At 36.0% G+C, this 22,742-nt stretch overlaps 1 protein-coding gene across 7 annotated transcripts in view; it reads right to left on the reverse strand.

Moving 5' to 3' along the window:
• The window catches only part of Tlk (Tousled-like kinase), a 641,803-nt gene that overhangs the window by 66,647 nt on the left and 552,414 nt on the right, over positions 1 to 22,742 (reverse strand). For all 7 annotated transcript variants that reach the window (XM_090394231.1, XM_090394230.1, XM_090394235.1 and 4 more), the window contains one exon: positions 19,527 to 19,696. In XM_090394231.1, the coding sequence (XP_090250357.1) occupies positions 19,527 to 19,696 (170 nt within the window). The remainder of the gene's footprint in view (positions 1 to 19,526; positions 19,697 to 22,742) is intronic.

The raw sequence follows: 22,742 nt of genomic DNA on the forward strand, positions 1-22,742 counted from the left end.
TCCATAGGATTGGAGATCTGTGAGAACAGATCATTTATATATAAGAGGAAGAGAGTGGGTAAAAGAATGGAACCCTGGGGTATTCCTTCATTGGTGGGGAAATATGAGGAGAAGAAACCATCCATTATGACACACATTGAGCGACCAGTTAGAAAGTTGGTGATCCAGTTGTAGAGTGTGGGGGGCAAGTGATAGGAAGGCAGTTTACTAAGTAGGTCCCTGTGCCAAACTCGATCAAATGCCTTTGAAATGTCAAGAGTAGCCATGCAAGTTTCTCCAAATTTTTCCACACCTCAAGTCCAGAGGTGGATCATGAAAACTAGAAGATCAGTGTAGATTGAGAGTGGTGGAATCTGTACTGCTAGTCACTGATTAGTTGAACTTCTCCATAATTTTGGAGGGAAGTGAGAACAATTGTTGGAAGTTTATTTTGGCAGATCACTCTGGGTCTGCCTCCCACTGACGAAACCTCAATAAAGGTCAAAACCAGTCTGGGTAGTGGCCCCTTCTCTTAATGCATAGCAGTATACATGTCTGCAAGGAGATGTGCTTTGCATAATGGAAGATACTGAGACAAGGAGTGATGAGAGCTTGGTCCACCTTTGCTACGAGTTGCACCACCTTACCTCAGTCCTGAAGATATTTTCAGGTGCAAACTTTGTTTGCTTACACTTGGATAAAGGATTAAACTAAATTTATTATAGTCTAACCAAGTGCAAAATAAACTTCTAACATCTTTCTCTAAATCCAGAGGAATTTAATAATAAGGAGGTACACTGGTTGGCAACTCATGTAGGTAAATATGACCTCTCTATTGCTTCTGCCTTAGTATCACCATTCTGGGTTTGCCTCCCACTGACGAGACCTCAATAAAGGTCGAAACCAGTCTGGGTATAGTGGCACATCCCTTAATGCATAGCAGTATACACGTCAGCAAGGAGATGTGCTTTGCATTATGGGAGATACCAAGACAAGGAGTGATGAGAGCTTGGTCCACCTTTGCTACAAGTTGCACCACCTTACCTCAGTCCTGAAGATATTTTCAGGTGCAAACTTTGTTTGCTACACTTGGATAAAGGATTAAACTAAATTTATTATGAGAACAATTGGTTGGTACTTTGTTGATTGACTTTTATCACCTTTCTTTGAGATGGGATGGATGTGGGCCTGTTTCCATGTTGTAGGGTTGCCAGTTGAAGAGGATAGATTAAGGAAGCAATATAGAATAGGTGTTAGTTGTTTTAAGGATACTTGTGACATAAAGACTGAATAATATAAGCATGTAAACAATATCTTTCTTGTGTTTACATGCTTATGTTATTCAGTTTTTAACACAATAGGTGAGATCTCATCAGGATGAGATGCCTTGTTTGTGTTCAAGGTTATTAAGGATTCTTCGTATTTCTTTCTGGTAGAAGACTGTGAGTGACATGGAGAGAGAGAGAGCAGTTCTTGATGGTGTGGAGGAAACTTTGTCCAGGTTATCAATGCAAGAATTGGAAGAGAAGAGTGATACCAGTAAGTGAGCCTTGTCTTTAGGTGAGGTGACTACAGTATCCTGATGTGAGAGTGGTGGAAACCTGGGCAAAAATTGCATCCAATGGCCTTGGCAAGGGACCAGAAGAAGCAACTGCCATTTGCAGGAGATGAATTTGCAGGCATTGGGCCCTTTCGAAGTCTGATTTGAATTTGGTGATGATTCTTTTACAGCTGGAGTTTTGGTCTTGAGCCATTCATGGTATGCAGAGGTTTTATCTTTTCCTGCATGGGCACATTTTTTTTGAGTACCATGGCTTAGATGGCAGCTATGAATTTAGAGTGGAAAAAGGGATGAAGGCCTTCTTTCCTGTGAAGATGATTTCTGTTATTCGGTCTGAGTAGGTATTTGGATTGGAAGACCTGAGGCAATAGCTGGACCATGGGAAGGAGGAGCAGAAGTCACTGAGGTTGTCCCATTTGGTACCCTAGTATTGCCAAAGGACATAAGACCGAGACCTGATGGGTGAAGGTCATTTCGTGGCAAAAGACACTTGTATGAAGTTATGATATGAGTTACCAAGAGGAGAAAGGACATCCACAATACACTTGGAAGGGAGCTTGTTAATATCAAGTATGTTGGCAAATTGGAAGAGATTGTCAGGTATTCTGGTAGGAAGATTATCTGTGATAGGTTGTTGCTAATAGCAAACATCCTGGCATCTATGCATGCTGGATCAATGAAACTGGAGAAGCCAATCTGATTGTGGACGTTGAAGTCCCCAAGAATGATGACCTCACTATTAGGGTATTTCGACTCAAGAAAGTAAATCTTTATAGAGGGAGATTATTGAAGAAGTAAGAGTGGTTAACAGAGTTTGGAGAGCATGTGAAAAATGGGAACTTTTGAGCCACTGAAGAAAAAACACATTTAGAATGGTCAATATTTCATCAGTTTAGAGTAGGTCTAAAAGATGAATTAAAAGACCTAACTTATAAGAAAAAAAAAAAAATAGAAGAATATTATGAAGTTGTTAGGGAAAGAGAGGAAAGGCTTAGAGATACATATACAAAACTTCTAATCTAAACAAGTACATTATTTGGAACAACAAGCAAAAGACTCAGCTTCTCCCTGACTCTTTGAATTTAGCACTGACGAAAGAAGCAGTTTTAATCATCCAAAATTTGGAGAGACATTTCCTTCCTTCTGCAGCTGCTTCAAATGATTGTATAGCTTCAGCATTAAAACAAAAGGAAGATGATTTTAAACCTTATTGCTAGGACAGCATATTATCCTTGGATCTGATCACCAGTCACTTCCATTTTTTATTTTCAATAAAAAAAAAAGTGTTTAATTAGACGGACTCTAGAACTACAAGAGTATGATATTGACATCAATTACATTCATGGTAAGAAAAGTGTGGTGGCAAATTACCTGTCTAGATCTTTGGAGTTAGATACTAAAGAGCAGTCTTCTTGGGATAATTTTAATGATGGACATTTTTCAAATTCACAAAACAAATGAATTGAATAAGATTAAGGGTAAATTATCGAATTGTCAAAATTAGGAAAAATCTATTATAGTTGAAGCTTAGAAAGAAGATTCCATTTTGAAAAATGTGTATCAAACAGTTCAAAGAGATTAATCTATTCCTGAGAAATTTTCTTTTCTTCAAATGTTGTATTTAGATGAGGATGGTTTGCTTCTATCATGGCAAATGGATGAAGGTAAAATAAAAGTAAAAAGTTTAGCTTTAGTTATAATGAAATCTTGGATTCTGTATACTTTTCATGATTCTGATGTGAAAGAACCTGGCATAAAATTAAGGACAAGTATTTTTGGAAAGGTGTGAGAAGTGATATTAATTCATATGTGAAATCCTGTCACTTATGCCACTAGGTCCATATTTAGAGACAAGGCACCTCCACAACCTTTCCAATACTAGTGATATAATGGGACCCTTACCCACAACAAAGTAAGGAAATAAGTATATCCTAGTAGCTATTGATGTCATCAAATTTTCCAGAAGCAGTACCTATGCAGGATCAGACTGCTAATAGCTAATAAACTGATGAACTTAATGCTGATAATTTCAAGGTATAGTACACCTCAAATACTTATCTGATCAAGGAGCAAACTTGACAGCAGAACTTATGTTGCAGTTATGTAAGCTATTAAATATAAAAAGCTTTCTGCTACACCCTATCATCCTCAAAGCAATGGAGTGTGTGAAAGTTTAAATAAGACCTTAAAACTGACACTTCCTAAACTAGCTAATGCTAAATTATCAAATTGGGATTCTTACTTGTTGCAAACTTTATTTGCTCGTAGGACAGCAATTCATTCTGCTATTAAAGAAAAACCTGCTTTTATACTATATGGTTTTGATTCTAACTTTTCAAATGAGTTAAGACTACACACATATTAACTCAGGTTTTTCAGATATTCATAACTATATCTTAGGATACAGTAAAAAATAAATAAATAAATAAATAAATAACCTCAGTTATTTTAATTTAATTTTAATTTAAAATAACCCCATGACTCCTGGCTTTACACTTTGTCTGCAATGCACACATAACCGACAATGGCAAATGCCCCCCCCCCCCCCCCTCCCATCATTCCGACTGCCCAACATACAATGCCCCCTGTATCCTTTTGCCAGAAAGAGATCATAAACCTGCTGTCAAAATTAGACACAAAAAAAGCCCCTGGCCCTGATAGTATACCAATTGTCCTGAAGGTCTGTGCAGCAGAACTGACTCCCATCCTATGTCATCTGCACACACTATCTTACTCCACTGGTGTATATATATATATCCCAAAGCCTGGAAATTGGCCTATATTCAAACCATTCCCAAAAAGGGAGACAAATCGCTGCAATCTAACTACTGCCCTATCTCACTCACCTCAATCCTATCTAAAGTGATGGAGAATACCATCAATTCTCAACTACTACTCTACCTTGAAGGTACCCAGCTATTAAGCAACCACCAGTACAGATTCTGCCGATGCCAATCAACAGGTGACCTGCTCTCATATATCACCCATCTCTGGACATATACCATGAAAAATTGGGTGAATCCCAAATAGTTGCACTCAATATATCTCTAAAGCCTTTGACCAGATCTGGCACAAAGGCTTACTAAGCAAACTTCCATCATTTGGACTTCTCAGGACTTCTGCAGATGGATTGCCAGCTTCCTGTCTGGACACACACACTATGTGTAATGGTAGATGGCTCCCTATCCTCCCACTATCCAACTAATGATGGGGTCCCACAAGGTTCAGTTCTCTCACCGACCCTCTTCCTTCTATACATCAGTGACCTACTTCAGTTGACCTCCAACCCAATACACAGTTTTGCAGATGACAGCACATTGCACTCTTCCCATTCATTTGATAAACCTTACCCTACACAACTCACTTCAACCCACAGAACATCAACCACAACTTCCCTTAACGCAGACCTCTAAAACATCCTCCGATGGGGCTCAGATAACCTCGTCAACTTCAACGCTAGTAAAATCCAGTTCTGTCTTATTTCCCACAAAAAAGAACCATTTTCCCCCAGTATTATTTTTGATAACACTCAAATCCCCAGACAAGTCGAAATTTCTCTTCTCGGAATTACCATGACATCAGGCCTCTCCTGGCATAAACATATCACAACCATTGCATCCTCAGCTTCCAAAAAACTAGGCTTTCTCTTTCGCTCAAGATGTTACTTCACTTCAAAACAGCTGTTAACCTTATACAAATGGCAAATCTGCCCAGCTATTGAATACTGTTCTCACATTTGGAGTGTGGCTCCTAAAAGTTCCCTCAAAATGCCTGACTCAATACAGAGGAGAGCAATTAAACTGATAAATGATCCATCTCTTACTGACTCACTCCCTCCACTTTCTCATAGACGTTTAGTCTCTGCAATTTATATATTCTACAAATATTTTCATAGAAAATGCTCATTTGAAACAACATCAATAAATCCCCACGCTGTACAAAACCCATTGGAACAGGTACAGCCACCTCCCAACATCCCTTCACAATACACCTTGAAACCACAGAACAAGTTTCTTTTCCTCCTCCTTCATCCCTGCTACTGCTGTTTTGTGGAACAGTCTTCCCTCTGAGGTATTTCCCAAGGAATACAATATACAGGCTTTCAAATCAAATGTTAACATTCCTCCTTTCCCATCCCACTACCCATATACGGTACTAAAGTACTATAGGTTGACCAGCCAACCTCTCGTATATGGGCCCAACATAAAAGTTGTTCATAAACTTATAGCTGAAACTAGTAAATTTAGTTCTCAGAAAACAAGAGCATTCAGAAACAGATTAAGAAAATAGGATTATTCATAGAAAGGGTGGTAAATTATGTTAAAAGGTTCAGGTCTTCACAGGATATTTGAAAAGTGATCTCCTGTAAATTTTAAAATACAAGATATAAAGAATCCAACTAAAATACTAACTGTGCATTCTGACAGGTTAAGATTATATCTATTGAGGAATGACAGTTTAGTATGCACAGAAGATAATCTAAAGAGAATATTAAAGGATGAAGGTTTTCCTAACCTAAATAAGAAAGTACAATTGTTTTTTTTTTTTTTTTACAATAGAACAAGATATCAGTTTAATTCTTCAGAAAGTTTAAGCCAACAAAGCTATAATAATTACAAAAGATCATCTAGTTATGTACATAAGTCTACCAAGTTCTCTAAAGAGAAACTAGATAACACAAATAAGCAACATGAGAACATTTCAGGTCATGAAAATAATTGCACTTTAGATGAGTTACTGTCAGAATATCATAAATATATATGAAGATTCAAAGGTAATTATTATTATTATTATTAAACAAGACCTCATGGAGTCAAAGACTCATCTAGGAGGTCCTTTTATCTCACACACATCTCATCATACCGGGTCTTAAACACATTCAAACTCCTTGCAGACGCCACACTCTCAGGCAAGGCATTCCAATCATTCACAACTCTGCACGAAAAAAACCTGCCTCTCACTCCCCTACTCACACCCTCTTTATACAGTTTCCAGGCATGACCTCTGGTTCTCCCCTGATCTCCCACTATTCTCTGTAGAACTTCTCCACCATTGATCCTATAACAACCCCTTACCAACTTGGTAGGTCTCTATCATATCTCCCCTCTTCCTTCTCTCCACTAGACTCTGCAAATTACATCTTTTCAATCTTTCCTCATACTCGACATTCCAGAGGTCAGAAACTACCTTAGTCAGTCGCCTTTGGACCCTTTCCAACATCTCTTCATCCTTCTGAAAACCAGGTGACCAAATCTGGGCACAATAGTCCATGTGTGGCCTAATCAAAGCCTTATACAATGGAACAAGAATCTCCCTACTTCTACACGTCAGTGTCCTCCTCATCATTCCCAGAAGTCTTTGTGTTGTCTTCACAATTTTGGCGATGTGTCCCCTAAATTTTAGATCCTTATCCACTATCACTCCCAGATCTCTTATTTCCTCTACTTCCAACAATATATTCTCACCAAGTATAAATTCTGCATCCCATCTTTGTTTTCCAAATTTTAAAACCTTACATTTTGCAACATTGAACTCACATCCCCATTTGCTTGCCCAATCACTCAATTTATTCAAGTCTTCTTGCAAGGCCACAACATCTTCACTACTCTTTATGGTTCGTCCCAACTTTGCATCATCTGCAAACAACTGAATATCTCCATCCAAATCTTTGCCAATATCATTAATATACAAGTTAAATAGTAATGGCCCTAAAACAGATCCCTGAGGCACTCCACTAGTGACTTTCCTTTTCCTGGATATTGCACCCCCATACACAACTTGTTGATACCTATCAGATAGCCAGTCTCCAATCCAATGCACTAATCTAATATCCAACCCCATCTGCTCTAGTTTAACTGTCAACTTATCATGAGGTACTCTATCAAAAGCTTTTGCAAAATCCAAATATATTACTGTGTATCCTTCTCCTCTGTCCAAGGAAGCAGTCACTTTATTGTAATAAGTAAGTAGATTACTAAAACACGACCTCCCTTTAGCAAATCCATGCTGTCCATCAAAGATTATACCATTGTTGTCAACCCAACTCTGGATCCTAGTTCTCACAAGCTTCTCCAACAACTTAACCACAACACCTGACACACAGATAGGCCTATAGTTTGATGCTTGAGTTCGATCACCTCCTTTATGAAGTGGCACAATCTTGCCCTCCTTCCACTCTTTAGGGACTTGACCAAGTGCAAGACTCGTATTAAAAAAATATGTCAAGGCAGGTGTCAACTCTCTGGCACATTCCTTCAGAATACGCGGTGATATATTATCAAGTCCCACAGCCTTATTTACATCTAGTTTACTCAACTCCCCAAAGTTAAAGAACTTTCATCATCAACAATAACAAATACTAAATCCACAGAATTAAATAAACTATTAGAAAGTTATAAAAGGGATATGAATAATTTTTCTTATATTCATAATACAATTAAAGAACTTTCATCATCAACAATAACAAATACTAAATCCACAGAATTAAATAAACTATTAGAAAGTTATAAAAGGGATATGAATAATTTTTCTTATATTCATAATACAAATTTGCATCTCTTGGATTTATCAGATGCTTCTCAAGGAAATGATAACTTACAAATTAGAGTTGATAAATCTAGTGAAAAATAGGCAAAAACAATATAATTTGAGGCTTAGAAATCACACCTATAAGAAATGTAATTTTTGATAAGATTAAAATTAGATAATGTAACATGCATGTGTTTCGATAAATTTTTTTTTGAAAAGCTTTAAAAATGTCTGTTTACATTTATTAATGCATTATATGCTTAGTATTACTGGAGCTACCATGTGGTTAAGCAACAGCATAATCAAGGAGACTTAAATGAATTTAAGTAACAAACTTGCTTACCAACCCTTAAGAAATAATACAGAAATGTTATGTACATTATAAATTAATTATGTGTTTGACATTAGACAGAATACACACGCAACACGCTGATCCTTGAAGTTCAATGCACCATCATGGAATCTGAAACATTCTAACCAACTAAAATAAAAATCTATATAATTATATTGTTATCTATACCCCACGACTGGCTTTAATATATAGTTGGATATACACGGGGAATAACATAGTCAAAATATAACAAAACCTATGCAGAATAGAAAATAAATACAGTCATACCCCGACTTATGCGAATCCGGAGTCACGCGGTTTCTTATATGTGCGTATTCCCATCCCGCTTCACCACTATTCGTATCTTTCGGGCACCTGCCGCATTCGCCAGTGTCGCACATGCTGTGAACAAGCACTGACAGTCTCCATTCACACACGATTTTTATAGTCTACAAACCTTGTGATTGTTTAATGTTATTTCTTGATAAAAATTTTATCACATAAAAAATAATAATGTCGTCCAAAAGAAGCAAGTCCGATTCTTCTACAGCTAGCAAGAAAAGAAAAACATTGATTTTGGAAACAAAAGTCAACATTATTAAGGATTTTGAAGGCAGAATGAAAATTTGTGGCTAGCAAAGAAGTTCGATCTACAGGAATCCACAGTAAGAACAATCATAAATGAAAGGTTTACAGATTTTGGAGGACATAGATTCTAATGAGGAACGAATTGTAGCCACAAGGCAAGGAATAAAAAAATCATTAGCTTGCTATGAAGAAATTTTGCGTGACAAGAAAAAGACATGTCGTCAGACGAATCTATTAGATTTTATGAAATCATCGACATCGAAATAACTTTCTTTTTTTTATGTACGAAAAACTATGATTATGATTATATTTCTTAAAAAATATAGGTGTTTTTGTAAACCTTTGGTCCCAATTAACTAATATTTTGTATGTTGGTATATATAAATTACATGCAAAATTATACCCCGAGTTATGCGAATTCGACTTACGTGCTTTTGGTTGGTCCCACCTACAGCGTAACTTTGGGGTATGACTGTAATTCACTAACTAAATTAAATATTCGCATACAAACATTTTGACAGATCAAACATTATTAAGGCACTTGAATGATACACAGTCAGTAAAGAGACAGAATGAAAGTACTTCAAGAATAAGAAGAATCATGAGCCTGGAGTGCTCATGATTCTTCTGCCATCCTATACAATCAGTTCTGTTATGATGCTTTCATTAGCTGCTTTCATGAACAGGTGTTTGCCTTTGAATCCATGGCCAACAAACACGTTCAAACCGTATACAGTTCCTTAATAATATCCATTGTCAAGACAGCACAGTGATAAAAAACACTGACCAGGCATGCAGTCAGGAATACATATCCATACTTGAAGTAGAAAAAGCCATCAAAGGCTTGAAATGTGGAAAGGCAGCAGGAGTAGATGATATTCGACCAGAAATGCTGAAGTATGGTGGTATAAGAGTCTTACAGTGGCTGCACTGCATAGTTCAGAAAGCCTGGACAGAGGGACGAATTCCCGATGATTGGAGTAGAGCTCTCATAGTACCCATATATAAAAAGGGAAATAAAACTGAATGTGAGAATTACAGAGGTAGTTCCCTACTGAGTGTTCCTGGCAAGATCTATGCAAGTATACTTGAGAAACGGTTGAGAAGAATTGTGGAAGAAAAGCTTGGTGAAGAACAAGCTGGATTCAGGCCAAATAGAGGCTGTCAGGATCAGATCTTCACTTTACGACAAATAGTCGAGAAAGCATGGGAATATAACAAAGATCTGAATTTAAGTTTTGTCGATTTGGAAAAGGCATATGACAAGGTGCCAAGAATACGTGCCAAGGTGCGTATTGAGAAGCTATTCAATACGCTGCAGTTATATGGTGTCAATGGGGCATTATATCAAGCAATACTTAGTCTTTATTTGAGTTGTGAGTCAGCAGTTAGAATTGAAGGAAGTACAGGAAGATGGTTTAATGTTAAATCTGGTGTGAGACAAGGATGTACATTATCCCCTCTGTTATTCATTATCTATATTGATCACATTATGAAAGAATGTGGTATTAAAACTTATATCAAAATTGGAGATGTTAATGTCAGTTCTTTGCTTTATGCGGATGATGTTATACTTCTAAATAAATCCGCTACAAGTCTGCAAGATTCTCTGACTAAATTGAATAGCTGTTGTAATAGATATGGTATGAAGGTCAGCAATAAAAAGACAAAGACAATGAAAATAGGCAGAATCATTGAAAATGTCAACTGTGTTGTGAATGGAGAACCTGTGGAACAAGTAAAACATTTCAGCTACTTAGGCACAATTTTTACTGAAGATGGTAAACTAAATATAGAAATAGACAACAGAATCAGCAAAGCTGGTATCGTGGGAAGTCAATTGAATAAATTCATATGGAATAAGAAAGAAATTAGTCGGAACACTAAATTAGCTGTATACAAGACTGTGTTCAAACCAATTTTAACTTATGGATCTGAGAGCTGGGTCAGAAGTAAAACACTTGACCAAAGACTAGAGACCGCAGATATGAGAGTCCTGAGAAAGATTAGAGGCGTGAACAGATGGCATCAATGGCAATATCATATTAAAAATGAGGATATTAGGAAAGAACTTGACATTGTCGGCATCCAGGAATGCATTAGCGGAGCTAATCTCAGGTGGTATGGTCATTTAAACAGAATGGGAGAGGAAAGATTAGCAAAACAAGTGTTCTCTGCCAGGTTGGCAGGAAAACGACCCAGAGGAAGACCAAGATATAGGTGGATTGATACGGTACAAAGTGCCTTAGACGATAGAAATATAAGATCTGATAATGTTGGAGTCTTGACAAGTAACAGACTGATTTGGAGGAAAATTGTAGATAGGAAGTTAGTAATGATGTAATTTTTTCATGTAGTACTGTCATATCCTGTACACCCCTTGAGGGTACATGGCAGGAATTTGATGATGATGTCAAAGTAGCAGTTTTACTGCTTAAGTGGAGAAAGAAGGGGCTCTATCATTCGTGGATACTTTAGTCATAAGGAAATTAGGTTCTGGGACAGAACAAATTTCTTCCTCAACATTAGCACCACATCTGAAACAACGCGTTCTGCCAAAACAATTCTTATGAAATAGATACAATAAAAATTCTTGCTAAACTCCTTAAAAAGAACAATCGTTTTCCCAACTAGAATACACACACACTGTATCTCTACTTTACCTCAAACACACAGCAGAGACAGAGTGGGCTCTGTCTCTTAAAATGACACACAATTAGAACAGTCTACAAACTACTAAACAAACTTTGGACTTTTAGAAACTAAAGACTGCTAGGATGATCTTCTCTTTCTTTTCCAGGTGTACTCCTCTGTCAATGTGGTAATCTGCATTTTGGAGAAATAGAATGGACACCTTAATTAAAAAAAAAAAAAAAAAAAAACCTTCAATAATGGTAACTCAAAAGTGGATTAGTACAACATGCCTTGGATAAAGACCACTTCAACAAGTGGAAGGAAGCCAAGTCATTACAAAAAAATCTCTCACTTTCAAGCACAGAGAATAGAGAAGCCCTGGTGGTAGCCCAAGTTCTATAGATCCCTGATAACTGCACCAGAAGTGGTATGGTCCCAAACTAATTTTGGCACATTGTCTTATCATCAGTAATCACAAATCATTGAGTGCCATTCTATGATCTGTGATTTGAAAGTAATTTCATTTTCAGTTTTTATGAGTGTGCATCTTTTGTCTTGATAATGCAACTTTGAGCTGACAGAGCATAAGCACATAAATATTTAATTTAGTTATTAATTTTATTTATTTCTATACTAGTATCACATAGTTTCTCCTCCAGAAAACTTCATATGAATGTAATATAGAACCTTGCTATATTCTATGTCATAAAACAAAAATCCAGTCTTGACAACCCCAATTTGGCTTCAGCCATTTTATTCTTTCCAAAGTTTCCCATTAATAATTTTTATCATCCCATTCTTGGGCATGAATTGTGTAAATTCCTCTTTAACTCTTGCATTGAGCTCTATTTCCCCTTTTAAAGATATGTAATGTGAGAACTTCTGGACTGGAGTGGTTCTGACTTATGTAGTTTAGCTCTGTTATATCTTACCTTACCTATCCTCTTCGCACCCTGTGGAGCATAGAGTCTCAACAATTGACTTCATCTGACTCTATTCAGTGCCTCTTTTTTGATCTCTTTCCAGAAACATTCCAGCCATCTTGCCTCTGTCTCTAGTTCTCTTCTCCATGTTATCCTGAGTCTACCTCTTTTCCTCTTGCCATGGGGATTTCATTCAAGTGCAATTTTTGCTATATCTTTATTCGAGTTCCTGATTGTGTGATCTATCCAATTCCATTTTCTTTTAGTAATTTCATTTCTGATGCTGGCTTGACTTGTTCTCTCCCAAAGTTCTATGTTTATTATTTTGTTTATTTGTCAAGCATTTGTTTATGTAGACCTGTATTTTATTTATGCTTTCCTTTGTTAATGACCATGTCTCTGCTCTGCATAGTAAAACCTGGTTTAACATTAGCGTTAAAGAGCCTAACTTTGTTTTTTTATTTTCTTTGGAACTCCAAATTTTCTTCATCATACTGAATGCAATCTGTGCTTTCCACATTCTATTTTAAATATATCCTGTGCGGTTGCTACTTGTGTGCTCATCACAGGTAGACAAAGTTATCAACCTATTCCAGTGTTTTCCCTAGTATTTCAAAGTCTAATTCTTGTTTGGGGTTTATCTTCATTACTTTAGTCTTGTTATGATTTATTTTCAATCCACATTTATTTGCTCCCTGATTTAAATTATATATTTTCTTATGGAAGTGTTGGTGTTTTTGTGCCAAAAGGCATATATCATCTGCAAAATCCAGGTCATTAATTTTATTTGACCATCACCCATTGAATGCCAGTTCTTTCTTCGGATGTTTTCCTCGTCACCCAATCAATAACAATCAGAAAGATTGTCAGGGAGAGTATATACATCCTTGTCTTACTTCTGTGTTTGTTGTAAATGGTTCTGATAGTTTTCCATTATTTATTGTTTGGTTTGAGTTTTCTTTGTTATATTTATGTTTTTCTGGGGAATCCCATGGTACTTCATTAACTTCCATATAGTCTTTCTGTCTATGTTAGTGAATGCATGTTCAAAATCAATGAATCCCAAATATAGGCTACTCTGCCACTCTATTGATTGTTCAACAGTTATTCTTAATATTATTATTTGGTCAATATAAGATCTGTTTGGCCTGAACCCAGCCTGTTCTTTCCTCAATTTTGTTCCAATTTCTTGTTTCATTTTTTCTAATAATACTTTACTTACAACATTTAGAAGTGAAATCCCTCTCCAATTTTTACAAAGTGTTATATCTCCCATTTTGGTAGTTTTACCAGGAGTCCTGCATTCTAGTCATCTGACCACTCCTCCTTTTCCCAATAGGCTCTGTTATAGTAAATGTAATGCTACTTTGGATATCTATAAATTCAGTTTTAGTGTGAAGGAAAAACTAGGGGAGGGGGGGGAACTTGCCCCAGAGCCTGAGACTACAGGTACACAACTAATTCTCCAGCAATTGATGGTCCATTACTTCCTTGAGGACAAAATTACATGTTGTGTTAGGTGCACTCACTTAATTGTTTACACGTATAGTCATTGGTGGTGGTGATCCCTAGATTTTGAATGAGACAGCTTATTTTGCCTGCATTTAACTCTAGCTCTAGCTTCTAAGCAGTCCAATTCACATTTTGGTGGAGTCAAGCTTAAGTGCAATCCTGTATCGATACAAGATAAAATAGAAGTTGAAACAATTTAACAGTGGTGTTTCTGTGGAGGAAACTGCATGAGACATATTGTACTGGTTTGTCAACTATTTATGATATAAAAGAAGAAAAGGGACAAAATATTGAAATTTTCTGCAGCCAGTGATTCCAAGCAAGAGGCAATTAAGTGGAAGAACTATGAAAAATGATAAGAGTACTGACCATGAATTGAGTGATGATGGACTGGCTTCCACAATGTTGGAATGATGGGGATAAACTTATCAGGTAAGATACTAATGGAACAGGCTAAGTTATTCCATAAAGAACTTAAATGTGACCATAGCAAAGCGCAGCTTCAAATATTTTAAGAGGTCTTGTGGAATTTCCATGCATAAACTGTGTAATAAAAAATGGTCCACAAATTACAAAGGAGCTACTGAATATGTGGATGAATTTACTATACCTGCAACTCCAAGCATGTGACATAAACAACACAAGTTAATGGATTCCTCGTGCAAGGCTTTCACCCCTCAATGGTAGTAATATGGAGTAAATTTTTCTGCTCAGAATTAAGATGCCTGTTGGGTGATGGCCAATGCCACTGCTGAAGTGTACCAACAGCTAAATGAAGACCACATTACACCTGTCCCAAGACAATCTTCAAAGTGATTATGTGCAATGTCACCAGATGCACACCCTAAAGAATTAGTCTGAGGAACCTATGTGGAACATCATATAGGTTCCTCAGAACAACTCTCTTCCATTTAGGAAATGCAGAACATCTTAAAAAACATCATGGCTATAGATTCACACTGATATCATTAGACATCTATTGGAATGAATACATACTTATTAAATTACTTAAGGAATTTACAACGTACAAATTATATAAATTAAAAATTAAACTTTAATCTATATTCCAATATTTCGGCAATGTGACGTTGCCATTTTCACAGGAACTTAAAATAAAGACGTGCACACAGGCACTACACATAACTGAGGACAAAGCAGGAAGCTGTTGTTTCTCCTAAAAGTCCTGTGTGTAGTGCCTGCGTGCACGTGTCTTTATTTTAAGTTCCTGTGAAAATGGCAACGTGACGTTGTCGAAATATTGGAATATAGATTAAAGTTTAATTTATATCATTTGTACGTTATAAATTCCTTAAGTAATTTAATAAGCATGTATAACCAATGTCTAAGCCTTTCTACGGAATGAATACAGTGGCACAGGCTGGTGTCTGTGTATTATGTTACACTCATATTCAGTGTTATGTTAGTGTATTCTGCAAAAGTTTTTAGATTATTGTAAATTATTTAGTGGGAGGTCTCTGTTTGGTGTCTTTTCTTCTTATCATTATGATAAAACATCACTTTAAATGCTAATGCTGATACCATCAAATCATTTGCTTTCACCATACAATAAGTTCTCCCCCCCCCCCTTTGCTCAGATCGATATCCTTATTTTCTTAATTTCTGTTGCTTATGATATCATAATACCCCTCATTTGTACAATGGTAAGTTAATTCAACCATTAGCTACTTGACATTCCTTTTGTGACAAGCTTCATTCTATTATGCACTGCCCGTGATATTCTGGAAAGCTCTGGATTGTTTTTAGTCAAGCCGCTAGGAATCACTCCTTCCAGTAACAAATACTTTGTGCTTTTTAAATTTCTTTTTTATTTAAAATATATATTCTTTGGGAGGGGAGAGGGAGTGGCAATTGTCATAATTTTTAGAATAGTAATGAACAATGCAATGGTTCCAGTGTTGGTTGTGGTATGAACTGCTGCTAAAATAGTCATATTTTATTTATAATTAAGGACAAATTTTGTAAACCAATAACAGTAAAATTACAATGAAATACTTATATGACTGCAGATAATTACTGTGTGATACTGGATGACGAGTTAGAGGTGCGTGAGAAGGAGGTTACAGAGCTGATGCACAACCTAGATAAGAATTCTACAACTGGGACAAATGGAATATTTGTACATGTGCTAAAGGCATGATCAGCTGAACTGACTAGGTTGGTGATGTTTGTATAATTTGAGCCTTAGCTTAGGCAAGATCCCACAGGAATGAAAAGAATGTATGATAATCCCACTGCACAAGGATAGTGCAAAGACTGGTGTGTCTAACTATCAATCTATCAGTATATCTGAAATAATTGTAAAGAGTCAGTAGAAATGGGTGGACAAACAAGATATACTTTGCAAGGAACAGCACATGACTTTACTAAAGGAAGGTCATGCCTGAGCAATTTGCTCATGTTTTATAATAATGTTATGGCTTAGTTAGATAACTATGATACTACTGGACTTTGCTAAGACATCTGAAGGGTACTGCATAAACTGTCAGCTTGGATGACAGACATATATCAGAAAGTGGTATATGGGGGGGGGGGGTGAATCTGCCAGATTTCAAGTGACTTTTAAAGTAAGTATATGGAAATCATTTTACCTCTTTACAAGACCTTGATATCAAACTGTACCTGGACTAATGTGCACGGATTTAGTCTCTGGGTTTCAAAGAGAGAGAGAATGATGATATGATAGAGGTCTATAAACTTTTGAGAGGGCATTTTGAGATTAGAATATAAACTATCAGCTTGGATGACAGACATATATCAGAAAGTGGTATATGGGGGGGGGGGGTGAATCTGCCAGATTTAAAGTGACTCCCACCCCCAGGAATCAATCATTGGAATATTGTTTGAGCTATACATTAACACGTTATTATCGCTGCCAACTACGAGTATACTCGTAGTTCGTATATGAGCTTCACAAGCCAACTCCGAGTATACTCGCATGTTGATTTACCGACCTCCTATGCCAAACACGAGTTAACCCTTAGTATAATTACCTTAATTTGGACCCTTGGATTCTGAATAAAGCGGAAAGCACGTCTGGGGGGCTTGGTAGAAGGGAAATAATTTCAACTAAAGTATAATATATTATATATGTGCCTCAGAAGCCAACTACGAATATACTCGTATGTCGATTACCAACCGCCTATCCCAAGCGCGAGCTAATCCGTAGTATAACACGTAATTTGTAAATCAATTTAAAACTGATAAAAATAAATAAAAATAATAAAATGAAATCAATAAAATAAAAACCAATTTATTCAAATTACAAATGATACACTTTAAAACAATTTTCCACACACAATGGTGGTTTTTCCTGGCAAACAGGACAATAATAATGTGTTTCGCGTCGTTGTTTGTTTTGTGTACATACTTGGCATGGCTTTGTTGGCGAATATTTTTTTCTGTAGGTGGTAAAATTTCCAAATAATGAAAATCCCGAATCCTGCTGATAATCTGTGATGCTGTAAGCTCGTCCATTCCAACAAAAACTGAGATAAATTGATCTCTAAATTTTAACGAAGTCATTGCGTTTCCAGTAATTATATTATAAAATTTATGCGCATTTTGAATATATGAAAAATGCGTATTGCCAATTTCTTTGGCCATCTAATTGTCTTTCGTAAGGGGGAATAGTAAGAAAGCATTTGATCAGAAAGATCGATGCCCGACATACCCAAATTATAATTCCTAACGATATTCGGTTTTAATTGAATTTTACCATTCCAATTTTCTGCTTCAACCATTTCAAATTTGTGCATATTTGAAATGGAAAGAACTTCCCTCTTATCCTTCCATTTGCGATAATGAATTCATTAAATTCATCATCGCTCATATTAGCGTAAGCTTCTAATTCTTTATCAGTAAGTTTTCTTTTACCGGTCATGGCGAAACTGAAGGTTTTTAGAGACTAGACGCAATGAACACATTCGTCAGCACATGTAATATATGGGTGGGGGTGATACGAGATTACTCGTAGTTGGCGTATGAAACAAAATTCTGTCTGATAAGCCGGATACGAGATTAATCTTAGTGACCTTGAAGACACGAAAGCGCTTGGCATGCAGGAACAAACTATGTACGAGGAGCGTGGCAGCGAACATATTAATAATATTGGAAAGCAGCTGACCGGAGAACTTCATTTGTTTGCTGATGATTGATGGAGTGATAGGTCGAGCAGTCAGAGATGCTATACTGATATACAGCATTTACAGGGTGATTTGAATAGTCTGGATGTGTGGGCAAAGTAAATGTAAAGTTATGCACTTTGGTGTGATGCGATATCCAACAGCATATATTGGTGGGATTGTGCTTGAAGTAATTGACAAGGCTAGAGATCTTGGAGTTATGGTGGATAGAAAGTTGAAGTTCAAAGGTCACATTACAAAAAATTGGAAATACAATTCATAGGATAATTGCGATGTTGACACAAGTATTGACTTGTAAGTATATGGAAATCATTTTACCTCTTTACAAGACCTTAATATCAACTGTACCTGGACTAATGTGCACAGATTTAGTCTCTGGGTTTCAAAGAGAGAAAGAAGCAGTGGAAAGGCTGCAAAGAAGAATTACAAAGATGATATCAGGATTATGGAATGTAGATTATAAGGATAGACTGAGAGTATGTGGACTGCAGACACTGGTAGACAGAAGAAAGAAGGATGATATGATAGAGGTCTATAAACTTTTGAGAAGGCATTATAGGATATTTAACTAATATCCTATAATGCCCTCTCAAAAGTTTAATGAAAAATTTTATTGTTTTTCATTATATGGAATGGGGAAAGGACAAGAGGACATCTATGGAAGTTAAGTTTGCGTAGAGTTGAGAAAGAGGTAAGAGCTAGATTTTTCTCTCACAGAAATGTGAGTAAGTAGAACAGTTTACCTGTTGAAGTACTGAGTGCATCTAGTGTGAATAATTTTAAGAGAAAGTATGATAGCTGGTGTGGGTGATGTACGGCTTCCCCAGATGAGTTCTTGGCTCCTTAGTGGTCTAATAATAATAATAATAACAACATAAATAGCAAGGCATATGACAGTGAGTTTAAAAAAGGTCAGTGAGTGATATTTAACATAAAGATGAATAAACTTTGATACTGTTCCAGAATAAAGTTATTGTGTTAATTTAACTATATTTTTGCCAAGCCTTCATATGATAACTAATAAATACTAGGTAAGTCTAATTTCTGCAGTAATGTTTACCAACTATTGTTTTTCTCAATCACAGGAAACATGAAAATTAAGGTAATAATAATAATAATAATAATATAAATGTGTTTTTTCTTTCATTACAGAGCTCAAAGATATTACAAATATACAAATACAGGATTTCTTATGGATATGGTTAAATTTTTTTTTTTTTTAATGGAATGCTCTGTAGTTATCTGAACTTTTTTTTTCTTAATGTAATAACACAGAAAGTTATACATTAAAATTATTCTGCATATACCTGGTTTGAGATCATAATGAATAATTGGTGGCTTGATTTCGTTCAAATATTTCAGTGCGTGAACTACTTGCATTATAATACAACGGGCTTCTCTTTCTGGAATACATTTATGTTGTTTGAGGTAGAAGTCCAAATCATGGCCATCACAGTATTCCAATACAGTACAAAACCTATTAAAAAATTATAAATTAAAAAAAAAAATTATAGTATGACCATATATATAAAAAAATATTTCTTATTCATATATAATGCTACATATAATGCTATAGGTAGTCTGGAGCTAGTGAAAATATTCAGTGAACATGTATTGTGCATTACTATAATAGAGAATAAGAGATTTCAACTATAGCTGATGTGTTATGCTATTTTTTTAAATGATTATTATAACTCCATTAATGAAATGCAAATGTTGACCAGAGTTCTCATGTAGTCCTATACACCACATTAAAAATTTAAATGGTTTTGAGTTCATCTTTGCTTTAGTGAGTAAATACATTCTCTAGAGAAAAATGCCTCTTCAGGTCTCATAATACTGGATGGTATAATTCATCTACCCCCCCCCCCCTGCACGCACAGAGAAAGAGAGAGAGAGAGAAAAGAAAGAAAATTTAACATCTAACTTAGAAAAATTCAGTAAAAGAACAAAGTAAAATACAATCAAGAGCAACTTTCAGTGAATGAGTTTACACCTCATTCATTAAAAGAAAGGAATGCATAAGAAACTAATGGTCTAATGAACAATGTAGACTTTCTGTTCTCCAGTCAACAGGCCAAGAGTTCAAATCTTATTGAAGTCTAGGTAACTGTAAACATCTTTAGGTAATAAATCAAACAACATGAGATCATCTCTGCTTATTGGTGGTTGGAAATGGCTTGAAAAAGTACCATGTTTGGTCTGATAAATAAGGTTCCCAGATATCTGACCTACCCCATTCATGGTACCAATGTACTTTTAGTGGGTATGATTATCACTGAAACATACATGCCTATTTGTCAAGAGCTATAACCATAAACCTGAAAGTCAAAATATTGTATCACTATCTCATTAAAAGTCATCATTTTAATAATACTTTCTTAAAAAGAAAGTATTATTAAAATGTATTCTTAGAAAGTAGAAACTATTCACTTCTACTGCATATTTTACCTAAATGAAAGAGCCAAGATAACAAAATTTGGCATGTTACTTTCTTTTGTAACTTGTATAATGTTTTCTTTTAAAGAAAAAAAAAAAAAATTAAGAAGCTTACACAGTACTGCAGGGAAAAACAAAGCTTTTCAATTCCATAGCAACCTACCTAATGTTTAGAAAAACTATCTCCATTAGTTGCTGTTATATGAATATATGTGTATATATTTCCTTATTCATACTTGATTTACTTATGAATATAATATAGTACTGCATCAAGTATGGACAGACTTAGTTTTCTTGAATGTATGATCTGTTTTGTCTCCCTTGCATCTGATTTGTCTGTCAATATGCTAGATGTTCCTGAACTCTGGTTGAAAAGATTTATTAGCATCAGTATTTGGAATCTGTACAAAAACATGGTTGAGCCATCTCCATTTTTAATTCAATCAGACCATTTTCAGAAGCAAAATATTTTAAAATGATATATTATAATATCAACCAACACAAGGAAAGGTTGCAAAACCTACAAGACATCAGTGCCATGTGTGGGCAAGAGAAAGTAGGAATCTACTGACATGCTCTTCTGAGCAGCTGGAGGTTGCAGTCCCTGGGGGGGGGGGACAGCATATGGGAGGCTGTCTAAAAGAACAGAAACAGATGGAACTAAAGAGAAGACAGGCTGACACTGCAAATCAAAAGCAAAAAGTAAATGACTGCTATCACCCCCCACTAAGGCCATCCATACTGAAAAAATGTCAAGACTGCAACTGAAGCAATGGCCAGTACTTCATTTCACTTTTTATCATTTGACTTGTGAAATGAAGTTAAATAATGGACTGCCTCCAGCAAACCCATGGACAGGATTAACAGGTAGCAAGAGAAGGTTATCAATGTACAGGGGTAAATGGCAAATAAGATGAAGGTACAAAAAATGAGGCACTCTCATACCAGTGGAAAAAAGAAGTCAATCTCTTTTCTTTTCCTTCATCTGTTTGAATAAGTTTGGTTCCACTCATAAATTTTAAATAAAAAAATCCTCTAAGACCTTTTATTCCCAAAACATAATAGGTGAAGTCATTTTAGTAGGGAAGATCAGCAACAGTGAGACTTCATCCTTAATTGTCAATGACCACAAAGTCCAAGGCTATCATCAAAGATTTCATAGGCATCAGGAGGAGGGGGAAGGTGAAGAGAGTGAGAATATGGCAGAAAACTGCTGCTGTTTCATGGTCCTGAAGTTTAACAAGTAATATGAAATAGCAATTTCTATGGTTATTTTTCTTGAGTTGCAGAGTTAAAACCCTAATTTATTATATTTCCTTGCAACTGATAATGGCATTTGCATGTGTATCATTTCTTCTTTTTCTATAAATCACTTTCTTATTTATCTTTTCCAAAGATCAGGGGGAGAGTCTGGATAAAGTTATTCTAGGTGGAATCTAAGTTATATCTGTCTTTTGTCTGTTCAAAAAGTTATCTTCACCCCAATGAAGAACAGCAAATCAAAAATTTAGCACATTTATTATGAAGGATCTTGAAAAGCTTCCAGTGATTGGGAATTAGGTCTCTCAAATGAGGAAAATGAATGGAGTATACTGTCATCAGCGAGGCTAAGGATGCGAGGATAGTGAGCGAAAGTATAGAGTCCTACAGTACTTCAGCATTAGTGGAGAAATTTGATATAACATACAGTGAGCAACCAGAAAGGAAGCTGGTAAACCAATTGCAAAGACTGGAATGAAAGACCATGAAATGCAACTATGCTGAACAGGCCTATGTACCACACCTGATCAAATTTCCTAGGAATGTCAAGCGCAACCATGTGAATTTCTCCATATCTTACCATGTCATCCCCAAGGCAAAGGAGATAAGTTAAAAATCAGTGGCAGAATCCATACTGCTGATCAATAATTAGCTAGTGAGCCTCCATTTGTTGGTAGTCTTTTATCACCTTTTTTGGATTGGGCTGTATGTAGGCTTCCTGTTATGCTGTATAGTAGATATCAGTTGAGCACGGAAGATTGAAGGGGTGATACAGTTCAGTTAATGATGTTGATGCCCTTTGGTTGGAATTATAACCTACAGTT

This window comes from Typopeltis vanoorti, chromosome 6 (genome assembly GCF_054136105.1).
Source record: "Typopeltis vanoorti isolate ZY-2024b chromosome 6, IOZ_Tvanoo_1.0, whole genome shotgun sequence".
Lineage (NCBI taxonomy): Eukaryota > Metazoa > Arthropoda > Arachnida > Uropygi > Thelyphonidae > Typopeltis > Typopeltis vanoorti.